This window comes from Panthera tigris, chromosome B1 (genome assembly GCF_018350195.1).
Source record: "Panthera tigris isolate Pti1 chromosome B1, P.tigris_Pti1_mat1.1, whole genome shotgun sequence".
Taxonomy (NCBI): domain Eukaryota; kingdom Metazoa; phylum Chordata; class Mammalia; order Carnivora; family Felidae; genus Panthera; species Panthera tigris.
In genome coordinates, this window is record NC_056663.1 from 79,280,303 (window position 1) to 79,306,038 (window position 25,736).

A 25,736-nucleotide genomic window follows, 5' to 3' on the forward strand; every position below is an offset into this window, starting at 1 on the left:
AAGGAGGAGATAAGTAGCACAATTTTTCCCTCCTAAGGTAACTTGAAGTAGAAAAAACCATTGAAGACAAGCATCCAGGAGTGAGTTAACTGAACCTGAACCAATTGAAAACATTTGGTTCAGAGTGCAATAAGAGTGTGCTCTGTGGGCCCAATCTTCCTGAGGGGAAGAGAGGAGAACTTACAGAAAGAGTAGCTACTCGGGGCATAAGTGTACATAAGGCAGGGTAAAATGACTGCAGAGTGAGTAGTGTGACATTATGTGTGCATTTCACTTACTTACCTTCCATTATACATGCTCAGCCAAGTAAGAGATAGAAATAATTTAAGGAGGGCATATGGTCATCTTGCCCTTCCAATAAATGAGTACATGCCCCACCATGGGCATGGGATGGGCTCTTACAAACTTCTTGTTTTCTACAATCTCAGTTCCCACTGACTTCTCAGTGTGAGCATTGTGATTCTAGTGTTTAAAAGACAAATGTTTTTCATATAAACCTGTCCCTAAACATGTAAACAGTTTACACATCTCATTTTTACAGTTTTGTTTCTTCACTGCCAAGGATACTTAAAAGTCAGTTTTCCATCTCTATTTCTGCTATTCTGATTTGGGCCATAGTCATTGTAACTCAGGCACCCATGACCTCGTAAGTACCATAAACAGTCTTCTAACTTTCCTTCACTTCCACTTTTCTATAGCTGGTAGTAGTCTTTTCAAGATGCCTGCTGGTTCATTTATTAGATCTTTTTTTAGTTTTTTCTATAGCCTTTTTTTTTTTTTTTTTTGGTTGTATTGATCTCTACCACTAAGTTCCATGAAGGTGAGTGCTAGATTTCTCTCTCTCACCATATAGAACACGAGCCTGATTTATCACTGGGATGAAGGAAAGCTTGCAATTTTTAAACAGGGTAGCAAGGTGACATTCAAGTAAAAGACCTGAAGGACATAAAGGAATGAGAAGACCATCTAGGGGAAGAGAATGCCATAAAGGGGGAGCATTTAATGTAAAGGTCCTAAGGCGATAACATACTCCCACATGTTAGAGCAAAGTCCCCGTGGTAGAAGCAAGGAATTGAGAAGAGAGAGTCAGAGGGGGATTGGGTGGGGTAGTGTCAGATTATGTTGGGCTGTAATGGCCAGAGTGAGGGATATTAGCTTTTAATCTGGACTCGGAGTGACTGGAAAACTTTGAGAAGAATATGACTTGTTTTAATTCGATACTTTGGCTGGTGAATTGAGAATAGTTCAGGCAAGACATGAAGAGAATTTGGTTCAGGGTGTTTGCAGTAGAGATTGCAGATTAATTTTTTCCTTAAAAGTTGGACTTAAAAACTATAGTTAATCAACAACTAAGAGAAGTCTTAAACTAGGTTGATACTACACATATTATTAGCCTTAAAAGTAGTTCCTATACCACACTCCAAAAAAATACTTCAAAGAAATACCTATTTGTAATAAAATGTCTGTACTTGAATTCTGGTTGATAAATCATGAGAATAACCTAAATATCTAACAAAGGGGAAATATTTAACGTAGTGGAATATTATATGAACATTAAAAATAACTACATGGGCTATGCCAAAATGGGAAAGTCAACAAAATATAATTTAGTGAACATACAGGAAACAAATGCATATTAAAATGCATTTTTGTTTAATTATGTAAAAACATTTCCATAACAAAAAGCCTAAACTAGCTGTTGTCTCACCATTGCTCTTATAAAATAGGTGTTGCTAAATAAAAGTACTTGCTGGTTTTTATTAACTTAGAATTTAAAATTCATTATACAATTTTTATAAAGTACCTATCTTAGTTGAGTATTTACCTTGGGGTCTTCCAGTTTGTAGTACTTTACTGATGTCATAATAAGAATATGACATCAAAAAATATACAAGGGACTTTTGCAAAATCTTTATTGGTTAAGAGCTAATTTCTAAGTAAAAACAAACAACAAAGTTAAACCAACTAGAACCCTTTAATTCAGGAAGCTAGTTAAATGCTAATAAAATTCAATACATGGTTTTCAAGGTAGTCCAGTATCTGAACAGATCAGATTTCAGTAATAAAATTATCTTACTTTCAGGGAATTGATGGAATACTTGCAAAAGAGTGCTCTTCTAAGCAGCAATCTTAATATATTCTATTTTCTCGACTTGGCCCTCGTTCCACCTGCAGCACGCTTTGAAAACCAGTGAACAAGAAACCAGACAGGTTTATGAACTAAGACTGGGCTCATTTACATGCCCTGATTTTCAGGATATCAAGTTTGGGGCATCTAGGGTAAAAATGGGCAACCTTAGACGGGCAGGACGGTAGAAGAAAGGGTAGAGGCCAATGGTGAAACACCCTCTTACCTCCAGCTTCTGTAATTCCCACACGCATAGGGGAACCGCAACCACTATGGACACCAGGTAGATGACAACCGCTAAAGGTCGAATCCACTGTCTCCAATTCCTCCAGGTACAAGTGCAAGGCATGTTTCCGCATAAATCAGCTCCCAATGGCAAGGAAAAAGAGCTCGATAGAGATTGTAATGGGGAGCCCTGTTCTTTGGTTGTTTTGTCAACTCGCATGCTACAGAGAAACAGCTGTTGGGCGACTTTACCAGCAGCTCGAGCCGCCTCCTCGGCCCGCGTTGTGCTTTCTGCTGCTACTGCTGCCGCAACTGCGGCCGCTCAGGGTGCTACCAGGGAGCAGTGCGGGCAGCATCCTTTCTTCCCCACACCGCATCTACCCAGTTTTCGGTGGTGGAATACCCGAGCGGAGCCGCTGCCCTCACCTGGGTATCGCCCAGAGCACCGCCTGCACCATGGCCTCGAGGTGAGCGGCGCCGACCAGGACCGGCCCCTAAAGACCCTGCATACAGTTCGGTTCTGCCCCGCCGCTGCCTGCCCACTTGCTCTTTTCTTGGGCGGTCGAGCTTTCTCCCTCCCGCGTCTGCAGGCGTCTCTTCGCCCGATTTCGCTGGCAGATTGGAGGTGAGGACTCAAACCTGCCGGCCCCAGGATTTCCTCACTCACTCCCACGGGACATCCCCACAACGGAACCCAAAACCAACCCAGGGCTTCCGTTTCCGCCCCCGCCGTCTGAGGTTGCTGATTCGTCGACAGCTCCAAACTGGGCCCGCCCCATCCGCCTCACTTTACACTCTCTGATTGGTCATTTGCGGGGGGAGGGGCTGTAGAGAGGCGTAGCAAGGGTGGGAGGTTGGTAGGAGAGGAGATGGTTAGGAATTGTTGGAATTGGTACCGGTTGCCCCAAAGGCCCGTGAACAGGATTCTGGAAGCTGTAAGAACTGATGGAGAACACTTGAGGGACACCTACTATGTTCTTCTGCTGACTGTATTCCAGCATTAAGAAAGCCTGGGTAAGACCTTATAACTGAGCCATTTATTTGCATAGAAATCTCCGGTTCTCTCTGTGAGTGGATAGGGGAGCGGATGGAATAAGAGAAGAATGGAAAGCGTCCTCCTAGTTTTCTATCAGTTGTTAGAAACTACGGGAGGGCTACTTAATTATTTCTGGATTTTGCAGAAAATTCTAAAGGTAGCTGAATTTTAGAAGCAACTGCAAATACTGAATATCCTTTCCGCATTTAGAACTCGTGTGAAAAACTCATACATTTAAGTTTCAAAAGGTTTTGACGTTCCAACTGACAGCTTTTAGCTAAACCTATACAACAAATGGCAAATAGGATCTTAAAGCCTTTTAAAACCAACAAAGCAAACAAATATCTAACTTCTCAATTAGATATGCAAATGTGTCCTCTATTATAATTCTCATGTTCTGAGGGGCAGGCATTGTACTAAATTCTTCACCTACATTATATCAGTTAATCTAAATCCAGAAAAGTAGGCAGTTCTTCATGTTACAGATGAAAAAAAAAGTTTCAAGTGGTTAAGTAATTTGCCTTTGTTCATTGAGCTAGTTAGTGGTAGAGCTGAAATTCCAACTTTGGTCTCTTGATTCCAAAGGCACTACTAAGCATTTGACTTGTCAGACACACCTGCCACCTGAGAGTTTCTGACTCATGACTGTGGACAAGAAGGCCTCAGTCTGAGTACACCTAGCCTAGAATTCTAACAGAGGCATTGAGGGAATGTTATCTTCCCCAGTGTCATCTGCCCTGGCCAAAGTCTAGAGCTGCATTTCTGCATCCATCCTCCAGTCTTTAACATCTCCATTTTCCAACCTGGCCTCTTTTAATACAAACTGCTTTCTCAAAGGGAAATAGACCTTTTGTTTCTTCTTCCTAAGGGTAATCTACAAAATCAAAATAATTGTGTATTTCCCGATCATTAAATTTATGCATATTCCAGTGTTAAATTTCAGAAAATAGAAGAATATAGAAGAGAAAAGTAACCCTTGCTCTACAATCAAGTATAACCACTACTTACTTTTTTGATTCACAATGTATCTTCCTTGGATATACTGCATACGTAGATTGTATCTATGCTTTCAGTCACAGTCATTGCCACCTTTAATAGTCTTCCTCATTCTTTCCCAGGGGCAAACCTTTTTCAACCTAATTTGTGAAAACTTTCTTGATTTTGTTCCCTGTATCCTTATGGCATTCATGTTGTGTTTTAATTACTTATTTGTCTGTCTTTCCTAGGAGCAAGCTAAAGTTGTAGAACTATCAGAATAAAGTAAGAGATGGAAGAGACCAGAATGTCAGATGGACAAGTAGTTTTGCACACCAGTTTGTGAACTGGGGTTCATCTATGGTGAAGTTGCTACAGATCAGCAGAGAAATAAGAAAAAAATATAGTGAGTTTTTCATTTAGTGAAACTTACTCTTAAGGATTGTGCATTATATTGAAATTGTTCATTCTATTTCTTTTATCCAATGACAGTTATAGAGTAGTTATTTTCTAAATAATTTTCTTTGAAGAAATATTTGTTGCTAACTTTATTTGCTCCCATTTGGTTTATTTTATTCTGAAATTTTTCTTGGTCCACGAGATCCTAAAGTCTAGCAATTACTGAGATAGAGAATGGCCACCAATTTCAGCAATCATAATGCTGGTGTGATTCTAGTCTACTTACTTTATCTGGTATATGTATTCTCTGTATTCTTTCTGGATATGACTTAGTCTAAGCCTGAGGGTGGATCTGAGCTTGATGGTGTTTGGAAGATAAGAAGTTGTTGTAACTGGCAGATGGTACTAGGCCCCAAAGTAAGACATTATTCATTCTTGATGCAGTTTATATAGATGAAATGAAGTTTCTGTTTGTTACCGTATTACATGAAAATAGGTAGATGGAATTTTGCCATCCATGGAGAATATGTTTGTGTTAGTCTGACTTAAAATAATAAGTTAATAAAATTCACTTTGAGGGAATGTGGGAGGTGGGCACTGCTGTCAACCTTTTGGTATGTGTCTTCACATCTCTCTATACAAATATGCCCTTGGTGGTTTTAAAATATGGCTATGACTTCTTTGATGTCCTTCCCATGAAAAGATATACTTTGTGTCTTCTCTTAAATCTGGATGGGCTTATGATTGATTTATACAAGAGAATATAGAGAAAGTGATCATAGTCACCATATGTGACTTCAGAGGCTAGGTCATAAAAGGCCATGCAGTCTGTTGAAACCCTTGCTTTTGCAGCTCTCAGCCATCATGTAAGAAGTCTGACTACCTGAGTCCCATGTGCTGTGAAAAGCCCAGGGCAATAGGGAGACCCCTTGAATGTACTCTGATTGACAGTCACAGCTGAGCCCAGCCCTCCAGTTAGCCTAGGTGCCAGATATGAGAATGGAGAAGCAGATTCCAGCTCTCAGCCATTTAGTTACCCTTCAGCCTTTTCAGCCTTCCCAGCTGAGGACCTAGACTTGTGGACCAAAGTGAGCCTTTCCTGCTCTGTCTTGTCCTAATTCCTGACCTGAAGAATCCACGATTTTAAGAGAATGGAAAACAAGACACAGACTGGGAGAAATATTTGCAAAAAAAAAAAAAAAATATATATATATATACATCTGATAAAGGACTGTTATCCAAAATGTTTAAAGAACTGTTAGAACTCAATAAGAAAACAAAAGCTCATTTAAAAAATGGGCCAACACCTTTACAGACCTCACTAAAGAAGATATACAGATGTAAAATAAGTATATGCCAAGATGCACCACATCATATGCCATCAGGGAAATGCAAAGTGAAAAAAAAAATGACTTACCACTACACATCTCTTAGAATGGCCTAAATCTAGAAATTGACAACACCAAATGCTAGTGAAGATGTGAAGCAAAAGGAATTCTCATACATTGCTAGTGGGAATACAAAATGGTACAGCTACTTTGGAAGATAGTTTGGAAGTTTCTTATAAAATGAAATATACTCTTACCATGTGATCCAGCAATTGAACTCTTTACTATTTACCCAAAGGAGGTGAAACCTTATGTCCACACAGAAACCTGCACATTGATGTTTATAGCACCTTTATGCATAATTGCCAAAACTTAGAAGCAACCAAGATGTTTTTCATTAAATAAATGGATTAATATACAACAGTACATTCAGACTACAGAATATTATTTAGCACTAAAACGAATTGAGTTACCATGCTATGAAAAGACACGGAGGAACCTTAAATGAATACTACTAAGCTGAAAAGGCTACACACTGTGATTCCAAATATGTGACATTCTGGAAAAGACAAACTATGGAGACAGTAAAAAAAAAAAAAAAAAGTCAGTGGCTCCCAGACGGGGACAAAGGAGAGATGAATAAACAGAGTATAGAGGATTTTTAGAGCAATGAAAATACTCTATAATGTTAATGAATGTATGTCATTATGCTTTTGTCCAAATCCATAGAATGTGTAACACCAAGAACGAACCCTAAGGTAAGCTGTGGACTTTGGGTGATTTTGATGTGTCAGTGTAGATTCATCCTTGATAAAAAATGTACAATGCTGGTGGACAATACTGGTAATGGGGAGGCTATGCATGTGTGGAGGGGCTAGGGGTTATATAGGAATTATCTGTATCTTTCAATTTTGTTTTAAATCTAAAACTGCTCTGAAAAAACAATAAAGTTAAAGTCTTAAAAAGAATTCATAAGCATAATAAAAATGATTATTTTACTTCTCTGTGTAGGGTTGTTACGCATCTTTTCCAGTGAGTAGATAACTGAAACCATGTCTCTTGTCTCCATATTTATGTGCACTCTATCTATTGGAAAAAGGCTTCTTGCTTAGAGTGATTTTTTTTTTCTTTTTTTTTTCTTTTTTTGCCTAGAGCTGACTTTGAGCCTTCATAAGGTGTCTAGGGTTTTCTTTTTTAGGAGTATGTTGCCTTCAGAATTTGAGATTATGCTAACCAATGAAAGAGTTAAGTGAGTGTTAGATTTAAAGGTTGCAAATGTAGGGAAGGGATATGAGCAGGTCTTTACATTATGCTTGATTTTGTAATGTACCATTTTCTCTTCTCCCCTAAATGGGAGGGAAAATGGTCTACTATGTACCAAATGAATGGGGAAGAAAATATAAGTGGAACTAGCTGTAATATCCAACTTAAAATCTGAACTTTGAGTATTTTTTGCCCATTAAGTTTCAGCTTTACCTACCACGTTGTTCAGGCTACATTTTAAGCTTTGTTAAAGACACCGTGGTTTATTTATTTATTTATTTATTTATTTCTATCTCCTCTATACCTCCCTACATCTGTAACAGGTAAAGCTGTATATATTACATGTAATACCTAATTTCTATGTGTATGTCTGTATGTCCTTATATACATTTTGATCTCGTCTTTTTTTTTTTTCCAATGCTTATTTATTAATTTAGAGAGAGAGAACAAAAGCAAGCATAAGTGGGGGAGAGGCAGAGAGAGAGGAGGAGAGAGAAAATCCCAAGCAGGCTCCAAGCTGTCAGCCAGAGCCCAACTCTGGGTTCCATCTCACTAACTGTGAGATCATGACCTGAGCTGAAATCAAGAGTTGGACACTTAACTGAGCCATGCAGGTGCCCCAATGTGGCATCAGTTGACTTCATCTTAAAGAGATTTCTCTCAAACATTTACTGGCTACACTTATAAGTTACTGGGTACACTTATAATTTTTTAAGTGTAACAAATATATTAAATGTGAAAATCTGTTTAACATGTTTATGTTGAAATAAAAATGAATTACAATGACTTCAAAAAAACTTCTAAGTATTTCATGTCATTTTGTTCATTTTGTTTAGTGGGTCTTATGATTCAGAGCAACCTATGGCCTGCAACCCAATTACGGTCTCCAGTCTATTTCCATATGGCTCATGAAGCTAAGAAATGTTTTTACATTTTTTTTTTATTGTGGTAAAATAACATAAAATTTACCATTTAACCATTTTAAGTGTACAGTTCAGGTCATTACGTACATTCATCTTATTGTGAAACTGTCACTGCTATCCATATCTAGAATTTTTTCGTCATCCCAAACTGAAACTTTGTATCTGTTTAACACATTGCTCATTTCCCTTTTCCCCCAGTTCCTGGTAATCACTATCCTACTTTCTGTCTATATGAATTCATTCCAGGTACTCATGTAAGTGGATTCATACAATATTTGTCCTTTTTACATCTGGTATATTTCACTTAGCATAATGATTTTTAAAGTCCATTCATGTAGCAGGTATCAGAATTTCTTTCATTTTTAAGGCTGTATAGACTACATTTTGTTTGTCCATTCATCTGTCAACGGACATTTGGGTTTCCACCTTTGCCTGTTGTGAATATTGCTGTTGTGAACATTGGTGTGTGTACTTTGACCTTTTGACTTTCTATCCCCTAACGGTGTCCAGTGCTGCGATGCACACGGGTATACAAGGGGAAACGGGGAATTATTATGTTAGTTCAGTGGATGGAGAATTTCAGTTTTGCAAAATGTAATAGGTCTGGAGATTGGTTGACAACAATGTGAACATACCCACTGCTTTCAGTTAGCTCTTACATTTTTAGAGTTGTAAAAGAAAGAAAAAGAAAAAAGAAAAGAATATTTAAAAATACTATCTGACTTTTTATGGAAAAAGTTTGCCAACCCCTAATTTAGAGTAAATTTTAAAACTTCTATAATGGACTATTATTGCTGAATGAATCTTAAAGTTCATTCATTTCTTCACTAGAGAAGTATTTAAATTTTAGTAGACTTTCTCATACTAAATATTTGGGGAACTTTAGTTGTTTGGTCCCCAACCAACAATGAAAAAATCACGGTTTTGGTTTTGTTACTAAGAGTAAGATTCACTGATTTACAAGCAAGATTCATTGATTTTGAAGGGATGCTGCAGTAAATTCAGAGTAATAGGGTACAAGGTTCCTTTCTTTAAAGCTACAGTAGAGTGAAAGGCCCTACCATGTATAAGGAGGCATGCAGAGGCTTGAGGTGCTGTCGTTTTTACTTTTGATCTACTTTTCTTTTCTTTTTTTTCTTTTTTTTAATGTTTACTTATTTTTGAGAGAGAGACAGAGACGGAGAGCGAACAGGGGAGGGGCAGAGAGAGAGGAAGACACAGAATCTGAAGCAGGCTCCAGGCTCTGAGCTGTCAGCACAGAGCCAGATGTGGGGCTTAAATTCACAGACCGCGAGAACATGACCTAAGCCTAAGACAGACACTTAATGGACTGAGCCACCCAGGCGCCCCTGATCTACCTTTCCGGTTCTACTCTAGGCAGGCTATGTCTTTTGAACCCTGGTATGTCCTTAAGGCAGAGATTTCCAAACTTTCTTGTTTCATAGCATTGTTGGACTTTTTTCATAGTGTCTTGAGCCTAAGAAATACTGTAGCGTTCCATTTATTAAGTAATTAAGTCCGAACAACCTAATCATAGACATTCATATGATGTCTCACAAATGTCTCTGTGTTTCTCTGAAACATTTAAAATATCTCATGGTGCCTTGTGAGTTCACTCCAGAGTCCTATGCCCCTGAGCACACAGTTTGGGAATTACAGTCCTAGGATCTTCTACCTGGGTTTCTGATTTGGATTTGCCTTTGTCCTTGGCCTTGTTTCTTATTTTATCCCAATTACAATTTCCCACATTTCCAGGGCTTGCCTAACAATAATTTCTGATGGCTTTCTTTGGTTACACATTTAATTTTTACATTCTTGATTCAGGTTTCTTCCTTTAGTACATTAACTTTTATGTTGGGTTTTCCTTATAAAGGCTCTGTGTTTAAACTACAGAAATAAGTACTTAAATGAATAGAACATTTGCCCTCATCTTCAAAAGTGTGTTACTAGAATTACTGGATTAATGACTGTAGGGTTCTTTAGTTTTCTCACAAGAAAGGTGATAAAGTATCTTAAGCCACCTGATAATCCTTAGTTGTACATGTTGGCCTTTGTCACTCAAGTGAAGAAGGTGCTGTGAATGGTGCCAACAACTTGCACAGTAAATAATAAATTACCTTTTCTATAAATTATTACTCACTAGATGAACTTTCCAGTAGCTCTGTCTGGTAGGAAAGTTGTTTTTCTCTTACCTCCATGGATGTTTTCTTTTCAGGCTGATTTAAGTGACACTTCTGCAGTCTGAAAGAAATGTGAAAAACCTTAATGTTAAGTAACAGGCTCAAGACTAGATAATTCAAAAGATTTGGGAGAGAAGGTATTTCTGGTTAGGAAGAATATTCTGTGCATTATAAAAATATGGGAAAAGAAAATGTTTTTATATTGAGAAATTCTTTTAGGATTTAAACAAGAATCAATATGTCATTCATTTGTACATTAAGATGCTAGACTATGGTGATCCCTATAGAAAGAAGGCTTTGACAAATTACATGAAGTAAAGAGAATACATGGGAGGATTTTAATCTACTGTGGAGGAATAGTTTTCTTCTTCAAATGTAAGGAGAGCTCTCTATGGAGTAAGGTAAAACTCTTTTCTCATATATTCAGGCTGTGAATTGCACTTGTGTGAACTCAGGTAAAGCACATGTCTATGTGCTTTTACATAGGTAGGATATGGGGGTGGGATGAGAATTATACCTCTCCTGCACTGTTGAACCAATCAATATTCTGTGTACGCATAGTTCTAAATGGAGTCCCACCAGGCTTGGGCCAGTGTCCTTATTTATGTATCATCTTTACTATTTAGAGGTAGAACTAGAATTTTTTGCTGCTATTGTGCAAATCCTATGATGTATGCTTTCCAGTTTTCTCGTTTTGATTTTTCCCTTCCTGCTTGATACTCTCCCTAGAACCTTTTCTCAGTCAGGATATAAGAGTCAGGCAGTTGTCCCGGAACTAACATTTTTCAACTCCCCCTAATCTCAGGGACTCTGGTTTTATAATAAGTGTCCCCAGGAAGGAAGACTTGTGTGGCAAAAGTACCTTGTTTGATTTATTATTTTTTTTATTAAAAATTTTTTTTTGTGATGTTTATTTTTGAGAGACTGAGCATGAGTGGGGGAGGGGCACAGAGAGAGGGAGACACAGAATCTGAAGCAGACTCCAGGCTCTAAGCTGACAGGACAGAGTTCATGACCTGAACTGAAGTCAGATGCTTAACTGACAGAGCCATCCAGGCACCCCATACCTTGTTTGATTTATTTTCTGTTGTTGCCATAACAAACAGCCACAAATTTAGTTGATGAAATAATGTATATTATCTTAACAGTTCTGGGGGCATGGACCTCAAAGAGCTAAAACCCAGGAGTTGGCAGGGTAATATTCCTTTCTGGAGGCTCTAGGGAAAATATCTTACCTTGCTCATTCAAGTCATTGGCTGAATTCAGTTCCTTGAAGTTGTAGGACTGGAGCTCCTGTCCTTGCTAGCCATCAACTGAGGGCTGTCCATAGCTTCTAGAGGATGTCCACATCCTTGATTCATGGTCTTCTTCCTCTGCCTTCAAAGCCAGCAACAGTGGGTTGAGTTCCTTTCAAGAATCCTCACTTTTTTCTTCATCTTATACTTTTAAGGACCGTGTGACTAGATTGATACTACCCAGATAATTTAAAATAATCTCAAGGTCCTTAATTACATCTGCAAAATCCCTTTTGCCGTGCAAAGTAACATATTCACAGTTTCTAGAATTAGGACATGGACATCGTTGGGGCCCATTATTTTCCTATCACACCTGATGTTTTTAGTAAATGACCTGACACTGGAATCATCTTCAACTTTTAGTCACTTCACAGCTGTCAGTTTCATACATTGCAGATTGATATCTCGAGCTTCCTTTCCTATGCTGAATTCAGACTTTCTTACATCCACCAATAACTAAGTATTTGAGGACAATTCTTTCATAATATAGAACTATATAGAATAAGGAGGTGGAAATACAGGGGGACATAGAGATGAGGGAAGGGTTTTGTTTTGTTTTTTAATCCAAAAATGAAATAAAACAACAGTGACTTGAGCATGTTTAAATGCTAATGGGAGGAAACCAGTATAGGAGAGTGAAGCATGACAGCCTGGAGGTAATCCTCCCACATCTGCCTGGTCTTCCCTTCTGCCATAGGAGAAGACTTGTGATCAGGGACATAGCCACCCAGCTAGACAGTACATTTCTCAAACCCTTTGGAGCTAAAGTTCTGTAGTGATTAGGTTCCTCCAGTAATGCATTCTCTGTTACTCAGAAGGCAGAATGAGGTGTTCAGCATAGCTGTGGTCTTCTAGCAGCATTCTGGGGTTCTGTGAAGAAGCTGGAGGCAGTGGCAGCCTCTTGATTTGATTCTCCAAACCCACTATGCCCTCTGGGAAAGTCCAGAGGCCACTTCCTTCACCACGCATTGGGTAAGGGAACAAGGGAGCATCTCTGTGGGACTCTGTCCTGAAACCCATAGAAGACAGTGGGAAGTGCTACAAAAATTGCATTTCCTGATTACAGTGGGAAAATGGAATTTCAGAGGGGTAGAGGCTAGGTGGTAGATCCCAGCAAAGAACTGTTTAGTGTGGTCAGTCCAATGAATCAACAGAAAATAGTAATAGGTGTGTTTTGAAACAACTGGGCAGCCTACCCAGGTTCTGCTTTACGTAGAAGGAATACTCTGAGCTCAGCTGGGGAGAAACTAACCAGACATCACTGTTTGGATTCATGTCTTCCTACCAGGTGCCCAGAACTAAGCCAGTGTGTAGATCTGAAGCCCCTCAACAGAGGTGGAGGCAAGAGAGCCTCTGAAAAAGAACATTGCAGTACAGCCATAGGTGTATACAGTGCATTTCCTCCACAGAGTGGGGAGCTTTCCACAGAGTGACCCATAGCTATTTACCCAGGGGACTGTGCACTGAGGAAAGAGAAATATCCAGAACTTCTGGGAACTACTGCATACTGATGCTAATTTTACACTGATCCCCAGAGACCCAAAACACTACAAAAGTCCACCAAAGTAGATGCTTATGGATGTCAGGCTTTAGATAAAGTCTTGGTTCAAATTCAGCTAACAGTGGGTCTAGTTGGAACTATAGAGCCCTAGTGTTTTATTGCAATTATAGAATATATGGTGTTTATTATTACAGTTGTAGAATATATGGTGAGAATACACACACACATGTATTCGGTAACTAATGAAATGCCATTCTCTGGTTCCCTTTCCTTCGGAATGAGGGCTCTGGAACTCTTCCCACACAGTACACCAGTTGGTAAGCAATACTTCTGAAGGGATTGTAGAAATTACCACTGCCATAAAAACCTTGAGAGAAGCTGGGATAGCGATTCCTATTATATCTGCGTAAAATGTTTCTGTGTGACCAGAGCAAAAGGCTAAAGGGCCTTGAAAAATAATAGATTATTGCAGACCTAATCAGATTATGATGTTAATTGCAGCTGTAGTTTTAGATGTATATTGACTGAAACAATAAACTGTGATAGTTAAGGGCCTTGGCCCCCCCAACTTTTTAAAGTTTATTCATTTATTTTGAGAGAGTGAGTGAGAGCAGGGGAGGGACAGAGAGACAGGGAGAGAGAGGGACAGAATCCCAAGCAGGCTCTGCACTGTCAGCACGAGTGGGGCTGAAACTCATGGACCATGAGCCAAAATCAAGTGTTGGATGCTTAACCGTCCCAGCCACCAGGTGCTCCTAAGGGCCTTGCCACTTTGATGAAGTTTCAAGGGGTCCAGTAATTCGGAGCATATTAGGTGATACCTTCTACAGAGAGATAAGTGGCAGTACCTTGCCCCAACCACCACAAAGAAAGAGGCACAGTGTATGATGCTTTCCGGATTGTGGTGACCACCTATACCACATTTGGGCATGCTGCAGCATGCAGCAGATAACCCATAAGCTGCCAGTTTTCAGTGGGTCCTAGAACAAGAACTAGCTCCGTAACAGGTCCAGGCCACTAAGCAAGCTCACATGCCTGTTGGGCCTTACAGCCTAGCAGATCTAATGGCAGTGGAAGTGTGCCTGGCAGCAGAGATGGGGTCTGGAGACCATGGCAGGCCCCAGATTAGACAAGGTTTTGGAGGAAGTTCATGCTATAACTGTTCTTCATTTTGAAAAGCAGTTCATAACTCGTTATTGAGTCCTGATGGAAACTGAGCATCTGACTTTGGGACTCTTAAGTGACTGGACAACCTAAATCACCCATCACAAATCAGCTATTATGTGATCACTGAACCATAACGCTGGGCATGCCCAGTAGCATTCCATTATAAAACATAAGTAGCAACTATACAACCTGGCTCTACTAGGTCCAGAAGACGCCAATGAACTGTACTAGCAAAAGGCTCCTGAGAGGGAGCAAAGAAATGACTAACATAAAACAAAGCTGCTGCAATCCTCCAAGTCAAGGATTTCAGGAACTGTGTTTCTGGTAGTGGTTCAGGAGAAATGAGAGAGGATGCATAGCCAAGTGGGCTGTCCATCAGGGTGCATAAATAGTTTGTGATAGTGTAGCTCTTTATCACTTGTGGCAGCCCTGACTCACCTGGTGTGGTGCTGACACATACCCAGTTTTCTTCTCTCTCTCCAGCACCCTGAAAGATTACTCTTAGCTGTCCCCCTTACAGGAGGAGGCATGTGGTTCTGGCCAACAGCTTATAAGCAAAAGTCGTGTGTGTCATTTTCAGGGTGCGATATTTCATTGCTGGTATAAGACCCTCTGGCACTCTGTTCCCTTCAACAAATATTGCTAATTGGAGCAGCTAGAATAATTCTAGATAACCAAAGCCTGGACTCAATGGGGCCACACTAGATGAAGTCAAGGTGCAAAAATTCCCTTGGCATAATGTAGAGGGAGGAATCTAGAGACCCTGGGACTAGGGGTGCTAAAGTGAATTTTTCATGTGCAGTCCATTCAGTCCCCTACCCTCTAACTTTGTCTCCCTCAGAAGGGGTGCAGGAAAAATACATTGGTAAAATAAGTACCACCCTCTTTGGAAAATGCTTTCATGGCTATCATCTGTAATTGTAGCTGCTACTGAGGAATAGCACACTTAAGATAGGTTTCCTAATTTCACTGAGGGTAGGGGGGATCCAGACATGATATAAGCCAAGTAGCAGTACTCAATGATCAGAGGAAAAGTGATTACAGTTAGTATAAAAGGCAGCAGGGCTGATACAGAAATACATGGCTTCAGGATGGTTGCTTACTGAGACGGTGTCACCAGCTAGACCCCAAGTCCTGCCTTTTACTGCTCACCTGCTTGTACCCACGACCTTTTCTTGCATTTTTCCTTAAGCTCTTCTTTCCAGCTTGTCTCTTAATTCAGGCAAAGACCTGAGGCACACAGCATCTTGTGATGGAACCAGAAACTACCCTCAAGCAATAACAACTGCCCACACAAAGTTCTACCCAAGTGGGCCCAGACCATCTAGACCAGCTTTTTTTTTTTTTTTTTTTTTTTTTTTTTCTTTTAACGTTTATTCATTTTTGAGAGAGAGAGAGAGAAAGAGACAGACAGACAGACAGAGGATCCGGAGCAGTTCCATGCTGACAGCAGGGGCTCAGACTCAAAAACTGCGAGATCATGACCTGAGCTGAAGTTGGACACCTAACCGACTGAACCACCCAGAAGCCCCCCATCCAGACCAGTTTTAACTTAACCTTGACTCACGCCTGCACAGATGGAGCATGGAGTGACCAATGGTTACCTTTACCTCATTATGAGACCAAAATCTCCATCGAAGGAGGAGCACAAACCTCCTTTACATAACATACAATATGTATGTATAGGCATGTTTCCTTAAGGAACATGTGCCACCCCATGCCCACCTTATGATGACATAGGCTCTTCTATGTAAATATTCATTCTAACTCTAAATAAAAGGAACCCATTCACCCTTGCTCAAGGAATCATGGCTTTGAAAGTTATTCCACATGACTTGCTGCAGATAAAGTTTACTTTGTGTGACAACTCCACCTGGTGTAGTTTCTGTGACTCATCAAGGAGTGAGTTAAAGTTAGTTCGGTTACAGTGGGAGTCCTTGGACTGTTAAGAGCTGTGAAGGGTATAATGTTTTTACCCTGTTTGCAGACTAACAGATTAGCCTGCCATAGTTTTGTAGATGCCAGTAGAAGATATGAGGTATCTTGGTCAGAGACAAAGGAGACAGAGACAACTTTTCTACTCACAGCACAGTAGGCAGTGTGAGTTGCATATCTACATTGGTTCCCTTGCCTTCCAAGTCCTACAAGTGAGGTGGAAAGGTGTGAGTGTATGCTGTGAACGAAGTGGGTTTGCATCACAGATGGGGAACTCCAAACTTAGAATCCCCCAATCTCTTATAAGGGCCTGCATGCAAACCTGCCTACCTTCGCCCTGGAGGGAGACCTTGTCTTTATTATCCTGGTCAGGAAACAAGTGTGCTCTTTTCCTGAAAGGAGATATTATCTCTACATTCCAAGGCTGTTTGACTTAGAAAGCCTTGCAAAGGTAGTTGAGAACAAAAGCTGATAGAAAGCAAGCAGAAATGTTATGAATGAATTGTCTCCTAGTAAAGATTAAACTAGATAGCCAGACGTACTTGATTTGTATCACCAAAAAATTGTACATTTGATGAATAGAGGCCTGGCTTAAGTCAACCTGACAGAATTACTTGCTTTCCATCCCCAAGACAGCTGTTAGACCTGGAGCCACATACCCTTGAAGCGAGGCCAACATGCCCTTGAGGAAGGTCTGAGATAATACTGAAGGTGTGTTCCATGAGTCTTGTCTCAGGTTTATCAAGGAAAGTATGCAAAAGGTAGAGGGAAACTGCCACACCTGTTGTTATCATCAGACAATTATTCTGAATAATTGTCAAGGAGTGTGGAAACCAGTCGGGGTGGTTCAGTAGCAGGGCAAAAAGGAGGAAGTAGTTGCTGGAACCTGAAGACAGAGAGGCTGTGTGGAACAGGCCATCTAAAAAGAGTTATGACCTTCTGTGGAGGGATGACTTCATTAAGGGGAGCTGAAACAATGCTCAACCTCACTTTCCTCCCTTTCTTTGATCTTCCATTCATGCCCTCTATTGGCCAAACTGGAAGCCAGATGACAAGGAAGCCTGTTGATGTAGTCCAAACAAACTAGCCTCCCAGGGCACAGACACAGTAGAGAAGGGCAGAGGATGGATATGGAATGACAAATGGAAGAAATCCAACCTAGCATAATGAAACAACATTAAAAATAATACTTCAGCTTAAAATATTCTACCTCCCCAATGCTTCCAATAACTGGCTAACTTTTTTTTTTATGAGAGAGAATGGGCTGGAAATTAGATGTTTGGGACATAAATCTGCCTAAATTTATATGATAAACAGTGTTGTTTATTTTTATTCCATACCTATATAAATATTAATAATTTACATCATTTTAGTTGTTAGTGTCCTTCGGAAATTGGCTGATACTTCACCATCATCACTCCTATTTTACCCACAGAAAGTATGATCCGTTATGATTTGTGAATATGCCCTCATTTTTATGTGACCACTCAACTGGCCTGCTGTAGATTTGACCCAATTATTTCAGCCATTTTCATGATTGATTCTCATCACTATGGGGTGCATGCACTGTGTGGCCATCTACACTGATTATGAAGGGGCTTATAGTGATGGGATTCCAGGTGCCATTGCCTGGTCATTCTGCATAGGAACATTCTTCTCAAGAATCATTTTAAAAAATCAGCAGAAGGGAAGATGCTGAGACTTTCAAATTCTTTTCCATTTGACTTTTCAGCTACACTGTCACCAGAATTTTAATAAGCTAATACAGTAGGACAGGTGTCCTGAAGTAAGTGCCCTGCATCTTTCCAAAGAGCAAATGGGGGACAATATCCAGATCTGAAGTTTTCAGCAACACTGAACTGACCGTACGAGTTAACCTCAGGGAGCCCCAAATTGTGCAACATATATTTTCTGAAAGAGGTGAAGCAAGGCAGTGAGAGCAAGTTTTGAAACTTGAAGACTAGTAAAATTTTATGCAAAATATACCAAAGTGAATCTTGGTGGTCCAGTTTTCTTTCTACTTATAGATAATCCTTAAAATTTCTAATAATGAACTATGATCCTATATCTCATTAGCTATACTTTTGTCATCTTCATTCATGGTCTTAAAAAATTTTAGTTTTAAGAGGGGACTGTGGTTTCTTAATTGGATTATTTTAAATTTGGGAGAGTGTATGTGTGTGCAGTTACAAATTCTTACATATAGCAGCGTTTTGTTTTTGTTTTTGCTTATTTTTCCCCTAAGATGGTTTATAATGTTTATTTATTTTTGAGACAGAGAGAAACAGAGCACGAATAGGGGAGCGTCAGAGTGAGAGGGAGACACAGAATCTGAAGCAGGCTCCAGGCTCTGAGCTATCAGCACAGAGCCTGACGCGGGGCTCAAACTCACAGATTGTGAGATCATGACCTGAGCCGAAGTCGGACGCCTAACCGACTAAGCCACACAGGCGCCCCATCCCCTAAGATGGTTTATAAAGGTAGACATTTTCTTATTGTGGAAGCCTGTTGATATAAACTAGTATTTCTATTTATAACATTTATTATATATAATACAATAACATATTTATTTTATATGTATTTATATTTAAATTAGTTGTATTATATGTAAAATTATATAATAATACATATTATAATGGTATATATTATATACATACATATTATAATAATAATAATTACTGTGGAGGCTACATAATCCAGTTTACCTCTGATTTAAAGAAAAAGATGTTCTTAGTCTTAACAACTCTTTCTTCCAGAAAAGGTTAGGAATCTTACAACTGACCTCTTTGCTGATATTTTCATCACATTTTTCTTTTACTTTTGCTTAACAGGAACCCATTACTCATGCTTCTCCAGCTTTTCCGTACAGAACCCCTAATAGTGTAGAAGAGTTAACATATGTTTCCCAGGGGTCTAAGATAGTACCTGAAGTCACCACAAGAAAGAAGTTTCTCTCATTTTATATTTTTAAGTTTTTATTTAAATTCCAGTTAGTTAATGCAGTGTAGTATGAGTTTCAGGTGTACAATAGAGTGATTCAACACTTGCATACAACACCTGGTGCTCATCACAACAAGTGCCCTCCTTAATCCCCATCACCTATTTCACCCATCTCCTTCCATCCACCTCCCTTCTGGTAACCATCAGTCTGTTCTCTTTAGATAAGTCTGTTTCTTGGTTTCTTCTCTCTCCCTTTCCCTTTGCTTGTTTGTTTTGTTTCTTAAGTTCAACATATGAGTGAAATAATATGGTATTTATCTTTCTCTGGGTGACTTATTTTGTTTCGCATAATACTCTCTAGCTCCATCCATGTTGTTGCAAATTGCAAGATTTCATTCTTTTTTTTTTATCTCATGTTTTGTTTGAAGAATTTATTGAAACTTTGCAATCTAGATATATATATGTATGTGTATATATGTATATATGTACACACACACACATACGCTCCTGTATAATGTAGAAAATTGAAACAAATATATCTACATATATGTTTTAATTTAAATTAATGTACCAGTAAATCTGGTAAAGTTGTTGCTATTTTTTTCTTGTGGCTTTGAATATATCCCAAGACTTTGCCACTTATTTTATGGGCTAAGTTTGGGATGTATTAGGCTTGCAGATTTCCTAAATATCTTTCAGTCAGCCAACAAATATTTACCTATTAATTGCCTATTTATTGCCATAATTACCTATTAATTGCCACTAAACTAAGCACTTGAATTACTATGGGGAACATGGCATCCTGCCTTCTGCCTCTGCACCTTCACCTGTGCTAGCCCCTTGTTTAGAATGCCATGCCCAATCCCCTTTCTTACCTATTCAAGTCCTATCTGTGGATCTATCTTCCCATCCCACCTTACTCTGATTTCCTACAGTGCTGAGAAGATGGACTATTTCTCACCTGGATAAGGACGTTAACCCTGCCTAGCAATAAGTTGGCTGAGCAAGGAGGGATATAAATTTCAAGGTCTCTTTTGAAACTGGTGCTGATATGCAAATTAACATTCCAGGAAACGGTGTTTCTTGTACTAGCTAGACTGAATTTCCCAAATCAGTTGAATAATTCCTGCCCCTTTCATCGTTTCCATAAATATGCAAGGTGGCAGAGGATCCATGTATTTTTCCTGGAGCACAACCATGGGGTGACTGGCTGTGCCCCTCCCAAGTAGCTGAATGGTAAGAACTTGAGGTACCAGGTGCATACTGTTTTCCTTGTGCCATTTCTTTGAGCCTACTCTGTGCTACAGTCCTAGTTGTCCTCAACAAGGCCTATTTGGGCACTTATTCTTACAAAGAATTATCTTATTATTTAAATGTTTTCTGTATCTTTGTAGACAGTGATGGGCTATCTTTTACTTCATTTAAAGAGGGATCTAGCACAGCACTCGAAAGGCAAGACATACTCAACAAGTGCCTGGTGGGTGAGAGAGTGAAGAGTACACATTTCAATTGTACTATTGATAGTGGAATAATGTCTCTTCTGATTCTCTCATACCTCTTTCCAGCCTATATACCATTGCCCATTTACTCTTACATGTATTAAGCATGATGCTCAACTCAATAAATATTGAATGAATGAATGAATGAATGAATTGTAGGAATAAGTGTTAAAGTCCAAGCTTTCAACTCCTATCTCTCCTGACGTACCTTTTCTGACTGTTCCAGGCTTCAGTGTTACTCCCTATTCCGTATCACTCATTAGTGGTTAGAAGGCTACCATAAATAGTTGATTATATTCCATGTTTGTGTTCTATCCACTCAACCAAATTTAAAAGGCTAGGACTTTTAGATCTTTAATCCATTTTGAATGTATTTTTGTGTATGCTGTAAGAATGTCGTTCAGTTTCATTCTCTTGCATGCTATTGTTCAGTTTTCCCAACACCATATGTTGAAGAGACTGTCTTTTTCCTGTTGGATATTCTTTCCTGCTTTCTTGAAGCTTAATTGAGCATATAATTGTGGGTTCATTTCTGGGTTTTCTATTCTGTTCCATTAATCTGTGTGTCAGTACCATACTGTTTTGATCACTATAGCTTTATAATACAACTTGAAGTCTGGAATTGTGATGCCTCCAGCTTCAATTTTCTTTTTCAAGGTTCCTTTGGCTATTCAGGGTCTTCTGTGGTTCCATACAAATTTTAGGATTTGTTCTAGTTCTGTGAAAACTGCTCTTGGTATTTTGATAGAGAATGAAACCACAAAAATGCTAGAGGAGAACACTGGCAGTAACCTCTTTGACATTGACTGTAGCATCTTCTTTCTAGATATGTCTCCTGAGGTAAGGGAAACAAAAACAAAAATAAACTTTTGGTACTTTGTCAAAATAAAGAGCTTCTGCACAGTGAAGAAAAACAATCAACAAAGCTAAAAGGCAACCTACAGAATGGGAGAAGACATTTGCAAATGACATATCTAATAAAGGGTTAGTACCCAAAATGTATAAAGAATTTATAAAACTCAACACCCTAAAAATGAATAATCAAAAAACAATGGACACAAGACATGAATAGATATTTTTCCAAAGGAAATGTACAGATGGCCAACAGACACATGAAAAGATGCTCAAATCACTCATCATCAGGTAAATATGAATCCAAACCACAATGAGGTATCACTTCACACCAGTCAGAATGGCTAAAATCAACAACACCAAGGAAACAACAGGTGTTGGCGAGGATGTGGAAAAAGGAGGACCCTCTTGCTCTGTTGGCAGAAATGCAAACTGGTGCAGCCATTCTGGAAGATGGTGTGGAGGTTCCTCAACAAGTTAAAAATAGAATTACCCTATGATTCAGCAATTAACACTACCAGGTATTTACCCAAAGAATACAAAAGTACTAATTCAAGGGATACATGCACCCCGATGTTTGTAGTAGCATTATCTACAGTAGCCAAATTATGGAAATGGAAATGGAAATAGCCCAAGTATCTATTAATTGATGAATGGATAAAGAAGATGTGGTCTATCTATCTATCTACACACACATACACAATAGAATATTACTCAGCCATTTGAATGAAATCTTGCCATTTGCAACAATATGGATGGAGCTAGAGAGTATTATGCTAAGTGAAATAAGTCGATCAGAGAAGGACAAATACCATATGTGGAATTTAAGAAACAAAACAAACGGGCAAAAGGTAAAAAAGAGGGGGAGAGAGGCAAACCAAGAAACAGACTCTTCACTATAGAGAACAAATTAATAGTTACCAGAGGGGAGGTAGGTGGGGGGATGGGATTAAAGAGTGCACTTGTTGTGATGAGCACCAGCTGTTGTATAGAAGTGATGAATCACTATATTGTACACCTGAAATTAATATTACACTGTGTTAACTAACTGGAATTTAAATAAAAAAAGGGCTAGGGCTGTGTTTTACATGCTCAATTTTTTCTATTATGCCTGGTAAGTACTTTATAATAGCATGCTCAATATTTATTAGTTATTGTTGATAATGAAATTCTGGAAGGAAAACAAACAATGAACTTTCAAGCTATTGTTCCATTTTGCTTTGATATTTATCTGCATTAGAAGGTTCTTGAGTCTGAAGTAGTGTCAGTAGCAATTTATGTGATTATATCAAGTGTGGGTTTTATTTTGATTATGCTAAACTAAATGAACTTGAGAGTGAACACAGCTTTTCTCTTGCTACAAGAAATTAAAAGTAGCTTTTATTGTATTTACTGCAGTGGATGATCAAGAGTGCAGAAGCTTTTCTCTTGCTACAAGAAATTAAAAGTAGCTTTTATTGTATTTACTGCAGTGGATGATCAAGAGTGCAGAAGCTATGTGGAATAGGAAAAAGAACTCTGTACCAAGAGTCAGAACTTTTCTTTAGATGTGTATTGTAGGTCCTCATTTTGTGTCTCTGCTACTTGTGAAATGGGAAAGGAAGGTAGTACAATATGGCATAGTGGTTCTTAAGAACGTTAAACAAATGGTAAGTTTTGTTGAAATGCAGTCTTGGGGGAAAGCCCATCACACAATGATATTCAAATAAAGCTACTGGGGCTCCTTGACACATTGGAAGCCACTGGTGTGGTATTTGGAGTGCAGACCAATCTTACAACTTACGAGTTCTAGGACTTTTCATAAGATATAATCTCTCTGAGCCTCAATTTCCTTATCTGTAAAATGGAAACAAGAAGGAAAACAACCTCAGAGGGTTGACGTAAGCATTAAATGAGATAACATGTGCAAAGCTCTTAGCATAGAGCCTGTTATATTATAAGTACTTCCCCATGCAGTGGATACCTGTGAGCTGTTTTGCTCAAAATACTCTACTTTCCTCTGGAAACTTCTTCCTTCTCCATCTACATGGTAAAGCAGGAGCAGCGATATTATAACATGACCCAGTCCACTGGCCAATGAGTCCTTTCCCAGCATGTCTTGGATGAGGCACCAAGAGATAGAGCTAGGAGAGTCTCTCCAGTTAATACATTTGAAGAAACAGTAAGAAATAAAACTCAGGAGTTGTCAGCAGTTGGCACGGGTTTCCTGCAGGACAAGTCAGTCTGTGGAGAAGCAGATAAAGAAGCAGGGAAGGAGGTGCCACAAGGGAGACAAGACACTGAGAGAAGTGATGGTGTTTGAGTTCCTGTTTTCGAGTATTCCTGAGACCTAATCTCATTCCTGTCTTCAGTTCTTTGAGGAACCCTAGGTTAAATAAATGCCTCTTTTTTCCTAGCTAGTGTGCTGGATGATGCTGTGCCTTCTTGTTAAGCTAGGAATTACATTTCCCAGAGTCCTCATCTGTGTCCAGTTTTCAGTGAGAGTTGGTCAAAGAGGAACTTCCAAGAGATTTGGAAATTTGAAGAGAAGCAAAGACCATTATTTCCAGTAGGCCATCCTGGTGAGGCAGACAGACACAGAGGTGCCCTGGGTCCCACCTTATTCTTGTTCTCCTCCATACTGTCCGGTTTCCAACTGCTGGACCTGCTCACCCAAAGCAGGCTGTTAGCTCTACAGAGGGAACGTCTTCCCCCTTCATGATCCCTGAAGCATCTGGGTGCAGTTGCCTCTCAGATTTCCCTGCAAGCTCCAACTTACCCACTCATGCCAGTGCTTTTCGAGAACTAGTTAGTGACTCTTTCTCAAGTCCTTTGACTTTCACTTTCTCAGCTGCTCCCACATTAGTGTGTGGTCTATTTCCTCTAATAAATCTCTTATTCCCATAATATGCTAGTGGCTCTGTTTCTCTTATTGAAGCCTGATTGCTACAGCCAGTTTATTTTTCTTTCTCTTGCATATAAACCAAAAGGATATCTTTTTTTTTTTTTTAGATTTTTCACATTCCTTAAACAACCCTCCCCCCCCCCCACACACAGAATAAAGAGAAATATCAAGGTAACACTTTTGAAAAAATTATAGTTTTTGAAGCAAAAATCTTATAAGTTTTCTCACATCATTCTTTTTTATATATAAACAATGGGTTGATGATAACTCATGATGATTTTATTAAGATAGCCTGATATGTCCTGAACCTCTTGAGCCAAATTGAGGAATATAGGTATGATTTTGCCTCTTCCAGAGATGCAGGTAATAACACTTTGAGGAAGGTAAACTAGGAGGACACTAGGACCTGGGGCAAAGAGAATATACCTTGAACATGGAATTAGTGACAATGACCTCTCCTTCATCACTATGGATTCAACCAGAGAAGCAGAAACACCAGGACACACACACACACACACACACACACACACACACACACACACACACATGCATGTAACAAAGATTTGACCTTATCCAATTGTGGGAGCTGGTTAAACAGTTTTTGTAAGGCTATTGTCTTTGTGTCTGAGGCTGCAGCTCAAAGTTCCAACCTCCTTCAGCCTCTAGACACCTCCTCTGCAGTATGCCAGGAAAGTTCTTCAGGCAGAGGGAAACTATAACCTCTTTAAGCAGAGTTGGAAGAACTGCTTCTCTTGGCAAAGAAGGCTCAACAGAATATATAGGTGTTCCTGGGGCACCTGGGTGACTGAACTGGTTAAGTGTCTGACTTCAGCTCAGGTCATGATCTCATGATTCCTGGGTTCAAGCCCCACATCGGGCTCTGTGCTGACAGCTCAGAGCCTGGATCCTGTTTTGGATTCTGTGTCTCCCTTTCTCTCTCTGCCTCTCCCTTGCTTATGCTCTCTGTCTCTCTCAAAAATAAATAAATAAATAAATAAATAAACAAACAAACAAACAAACAAACAAACTTAAAAAAAGAATATAGGTGTTCCAGCTACCCAGCTTCATTGGAATCTGCCCATATGTCTCCATTTCAGTTTTCTAAGGTCCTAGTCATTTAGGACATTTTAAGTTACCTCTTCCAAGGTGAAGGAAAAGTTGTTGTGCCTGGCATATGTCAGTTTTCTATTGCAGGGTAACAAATTA

At 39.3% G+C, this 25,736-nt stretch overlaps 1 protein-coding gene and 1 long non-coding RNA gene across 9 annotated transcripts in view; one reads left to right on the forward strand and one right to left on the reverse strand.

The window, feature by feature from the left end:
* TMEM184C (transmembrane protein 184C) overlaps positions 1-3,070 on the reverse strand; it is a 32,860-nt gene extending 29,790 nt beyond the window's left edge. For all 4 annotated transcript variants that reach the window (XR_006216742.1, XR_006216743.1, XR_006216744.1 and 1 more), the window contains exon 1: positions 2,355-3,070. Coding sequence is in view for 1 of the 4 variants with exons in the window: in XM_007091753.3 (XP_007091815.2) it covers positions 2,355-2,573 (219 nt within the window). In the remaining 3 variants the exon portion in view is untranslated. The remainder of the gene's footprint in view (positions 1-2,354) is intronic.
* Positions 3,071-3,154: 84 nt separating this feature from the next.
* Positions 3,155-25,736, forward strand: part of LOC122237944 — a 95,182-nt gene continuing 72,600 nt past the window's right edge. For all 5 annotated transcript variants that reach the window (XR_006216749.1, XR_006216746.1, XR_006216745.1 and 2 more), the window contains exons 1-2: positions 3,155-3,367; positions 4,616-4,770. This is a non-coding gene — a long non-coding RNA (uncharacterized LOC122237944). The remainder of the gene's footprint in view (positions 3,368-4,615; positions 4,771-25,736) is intronic.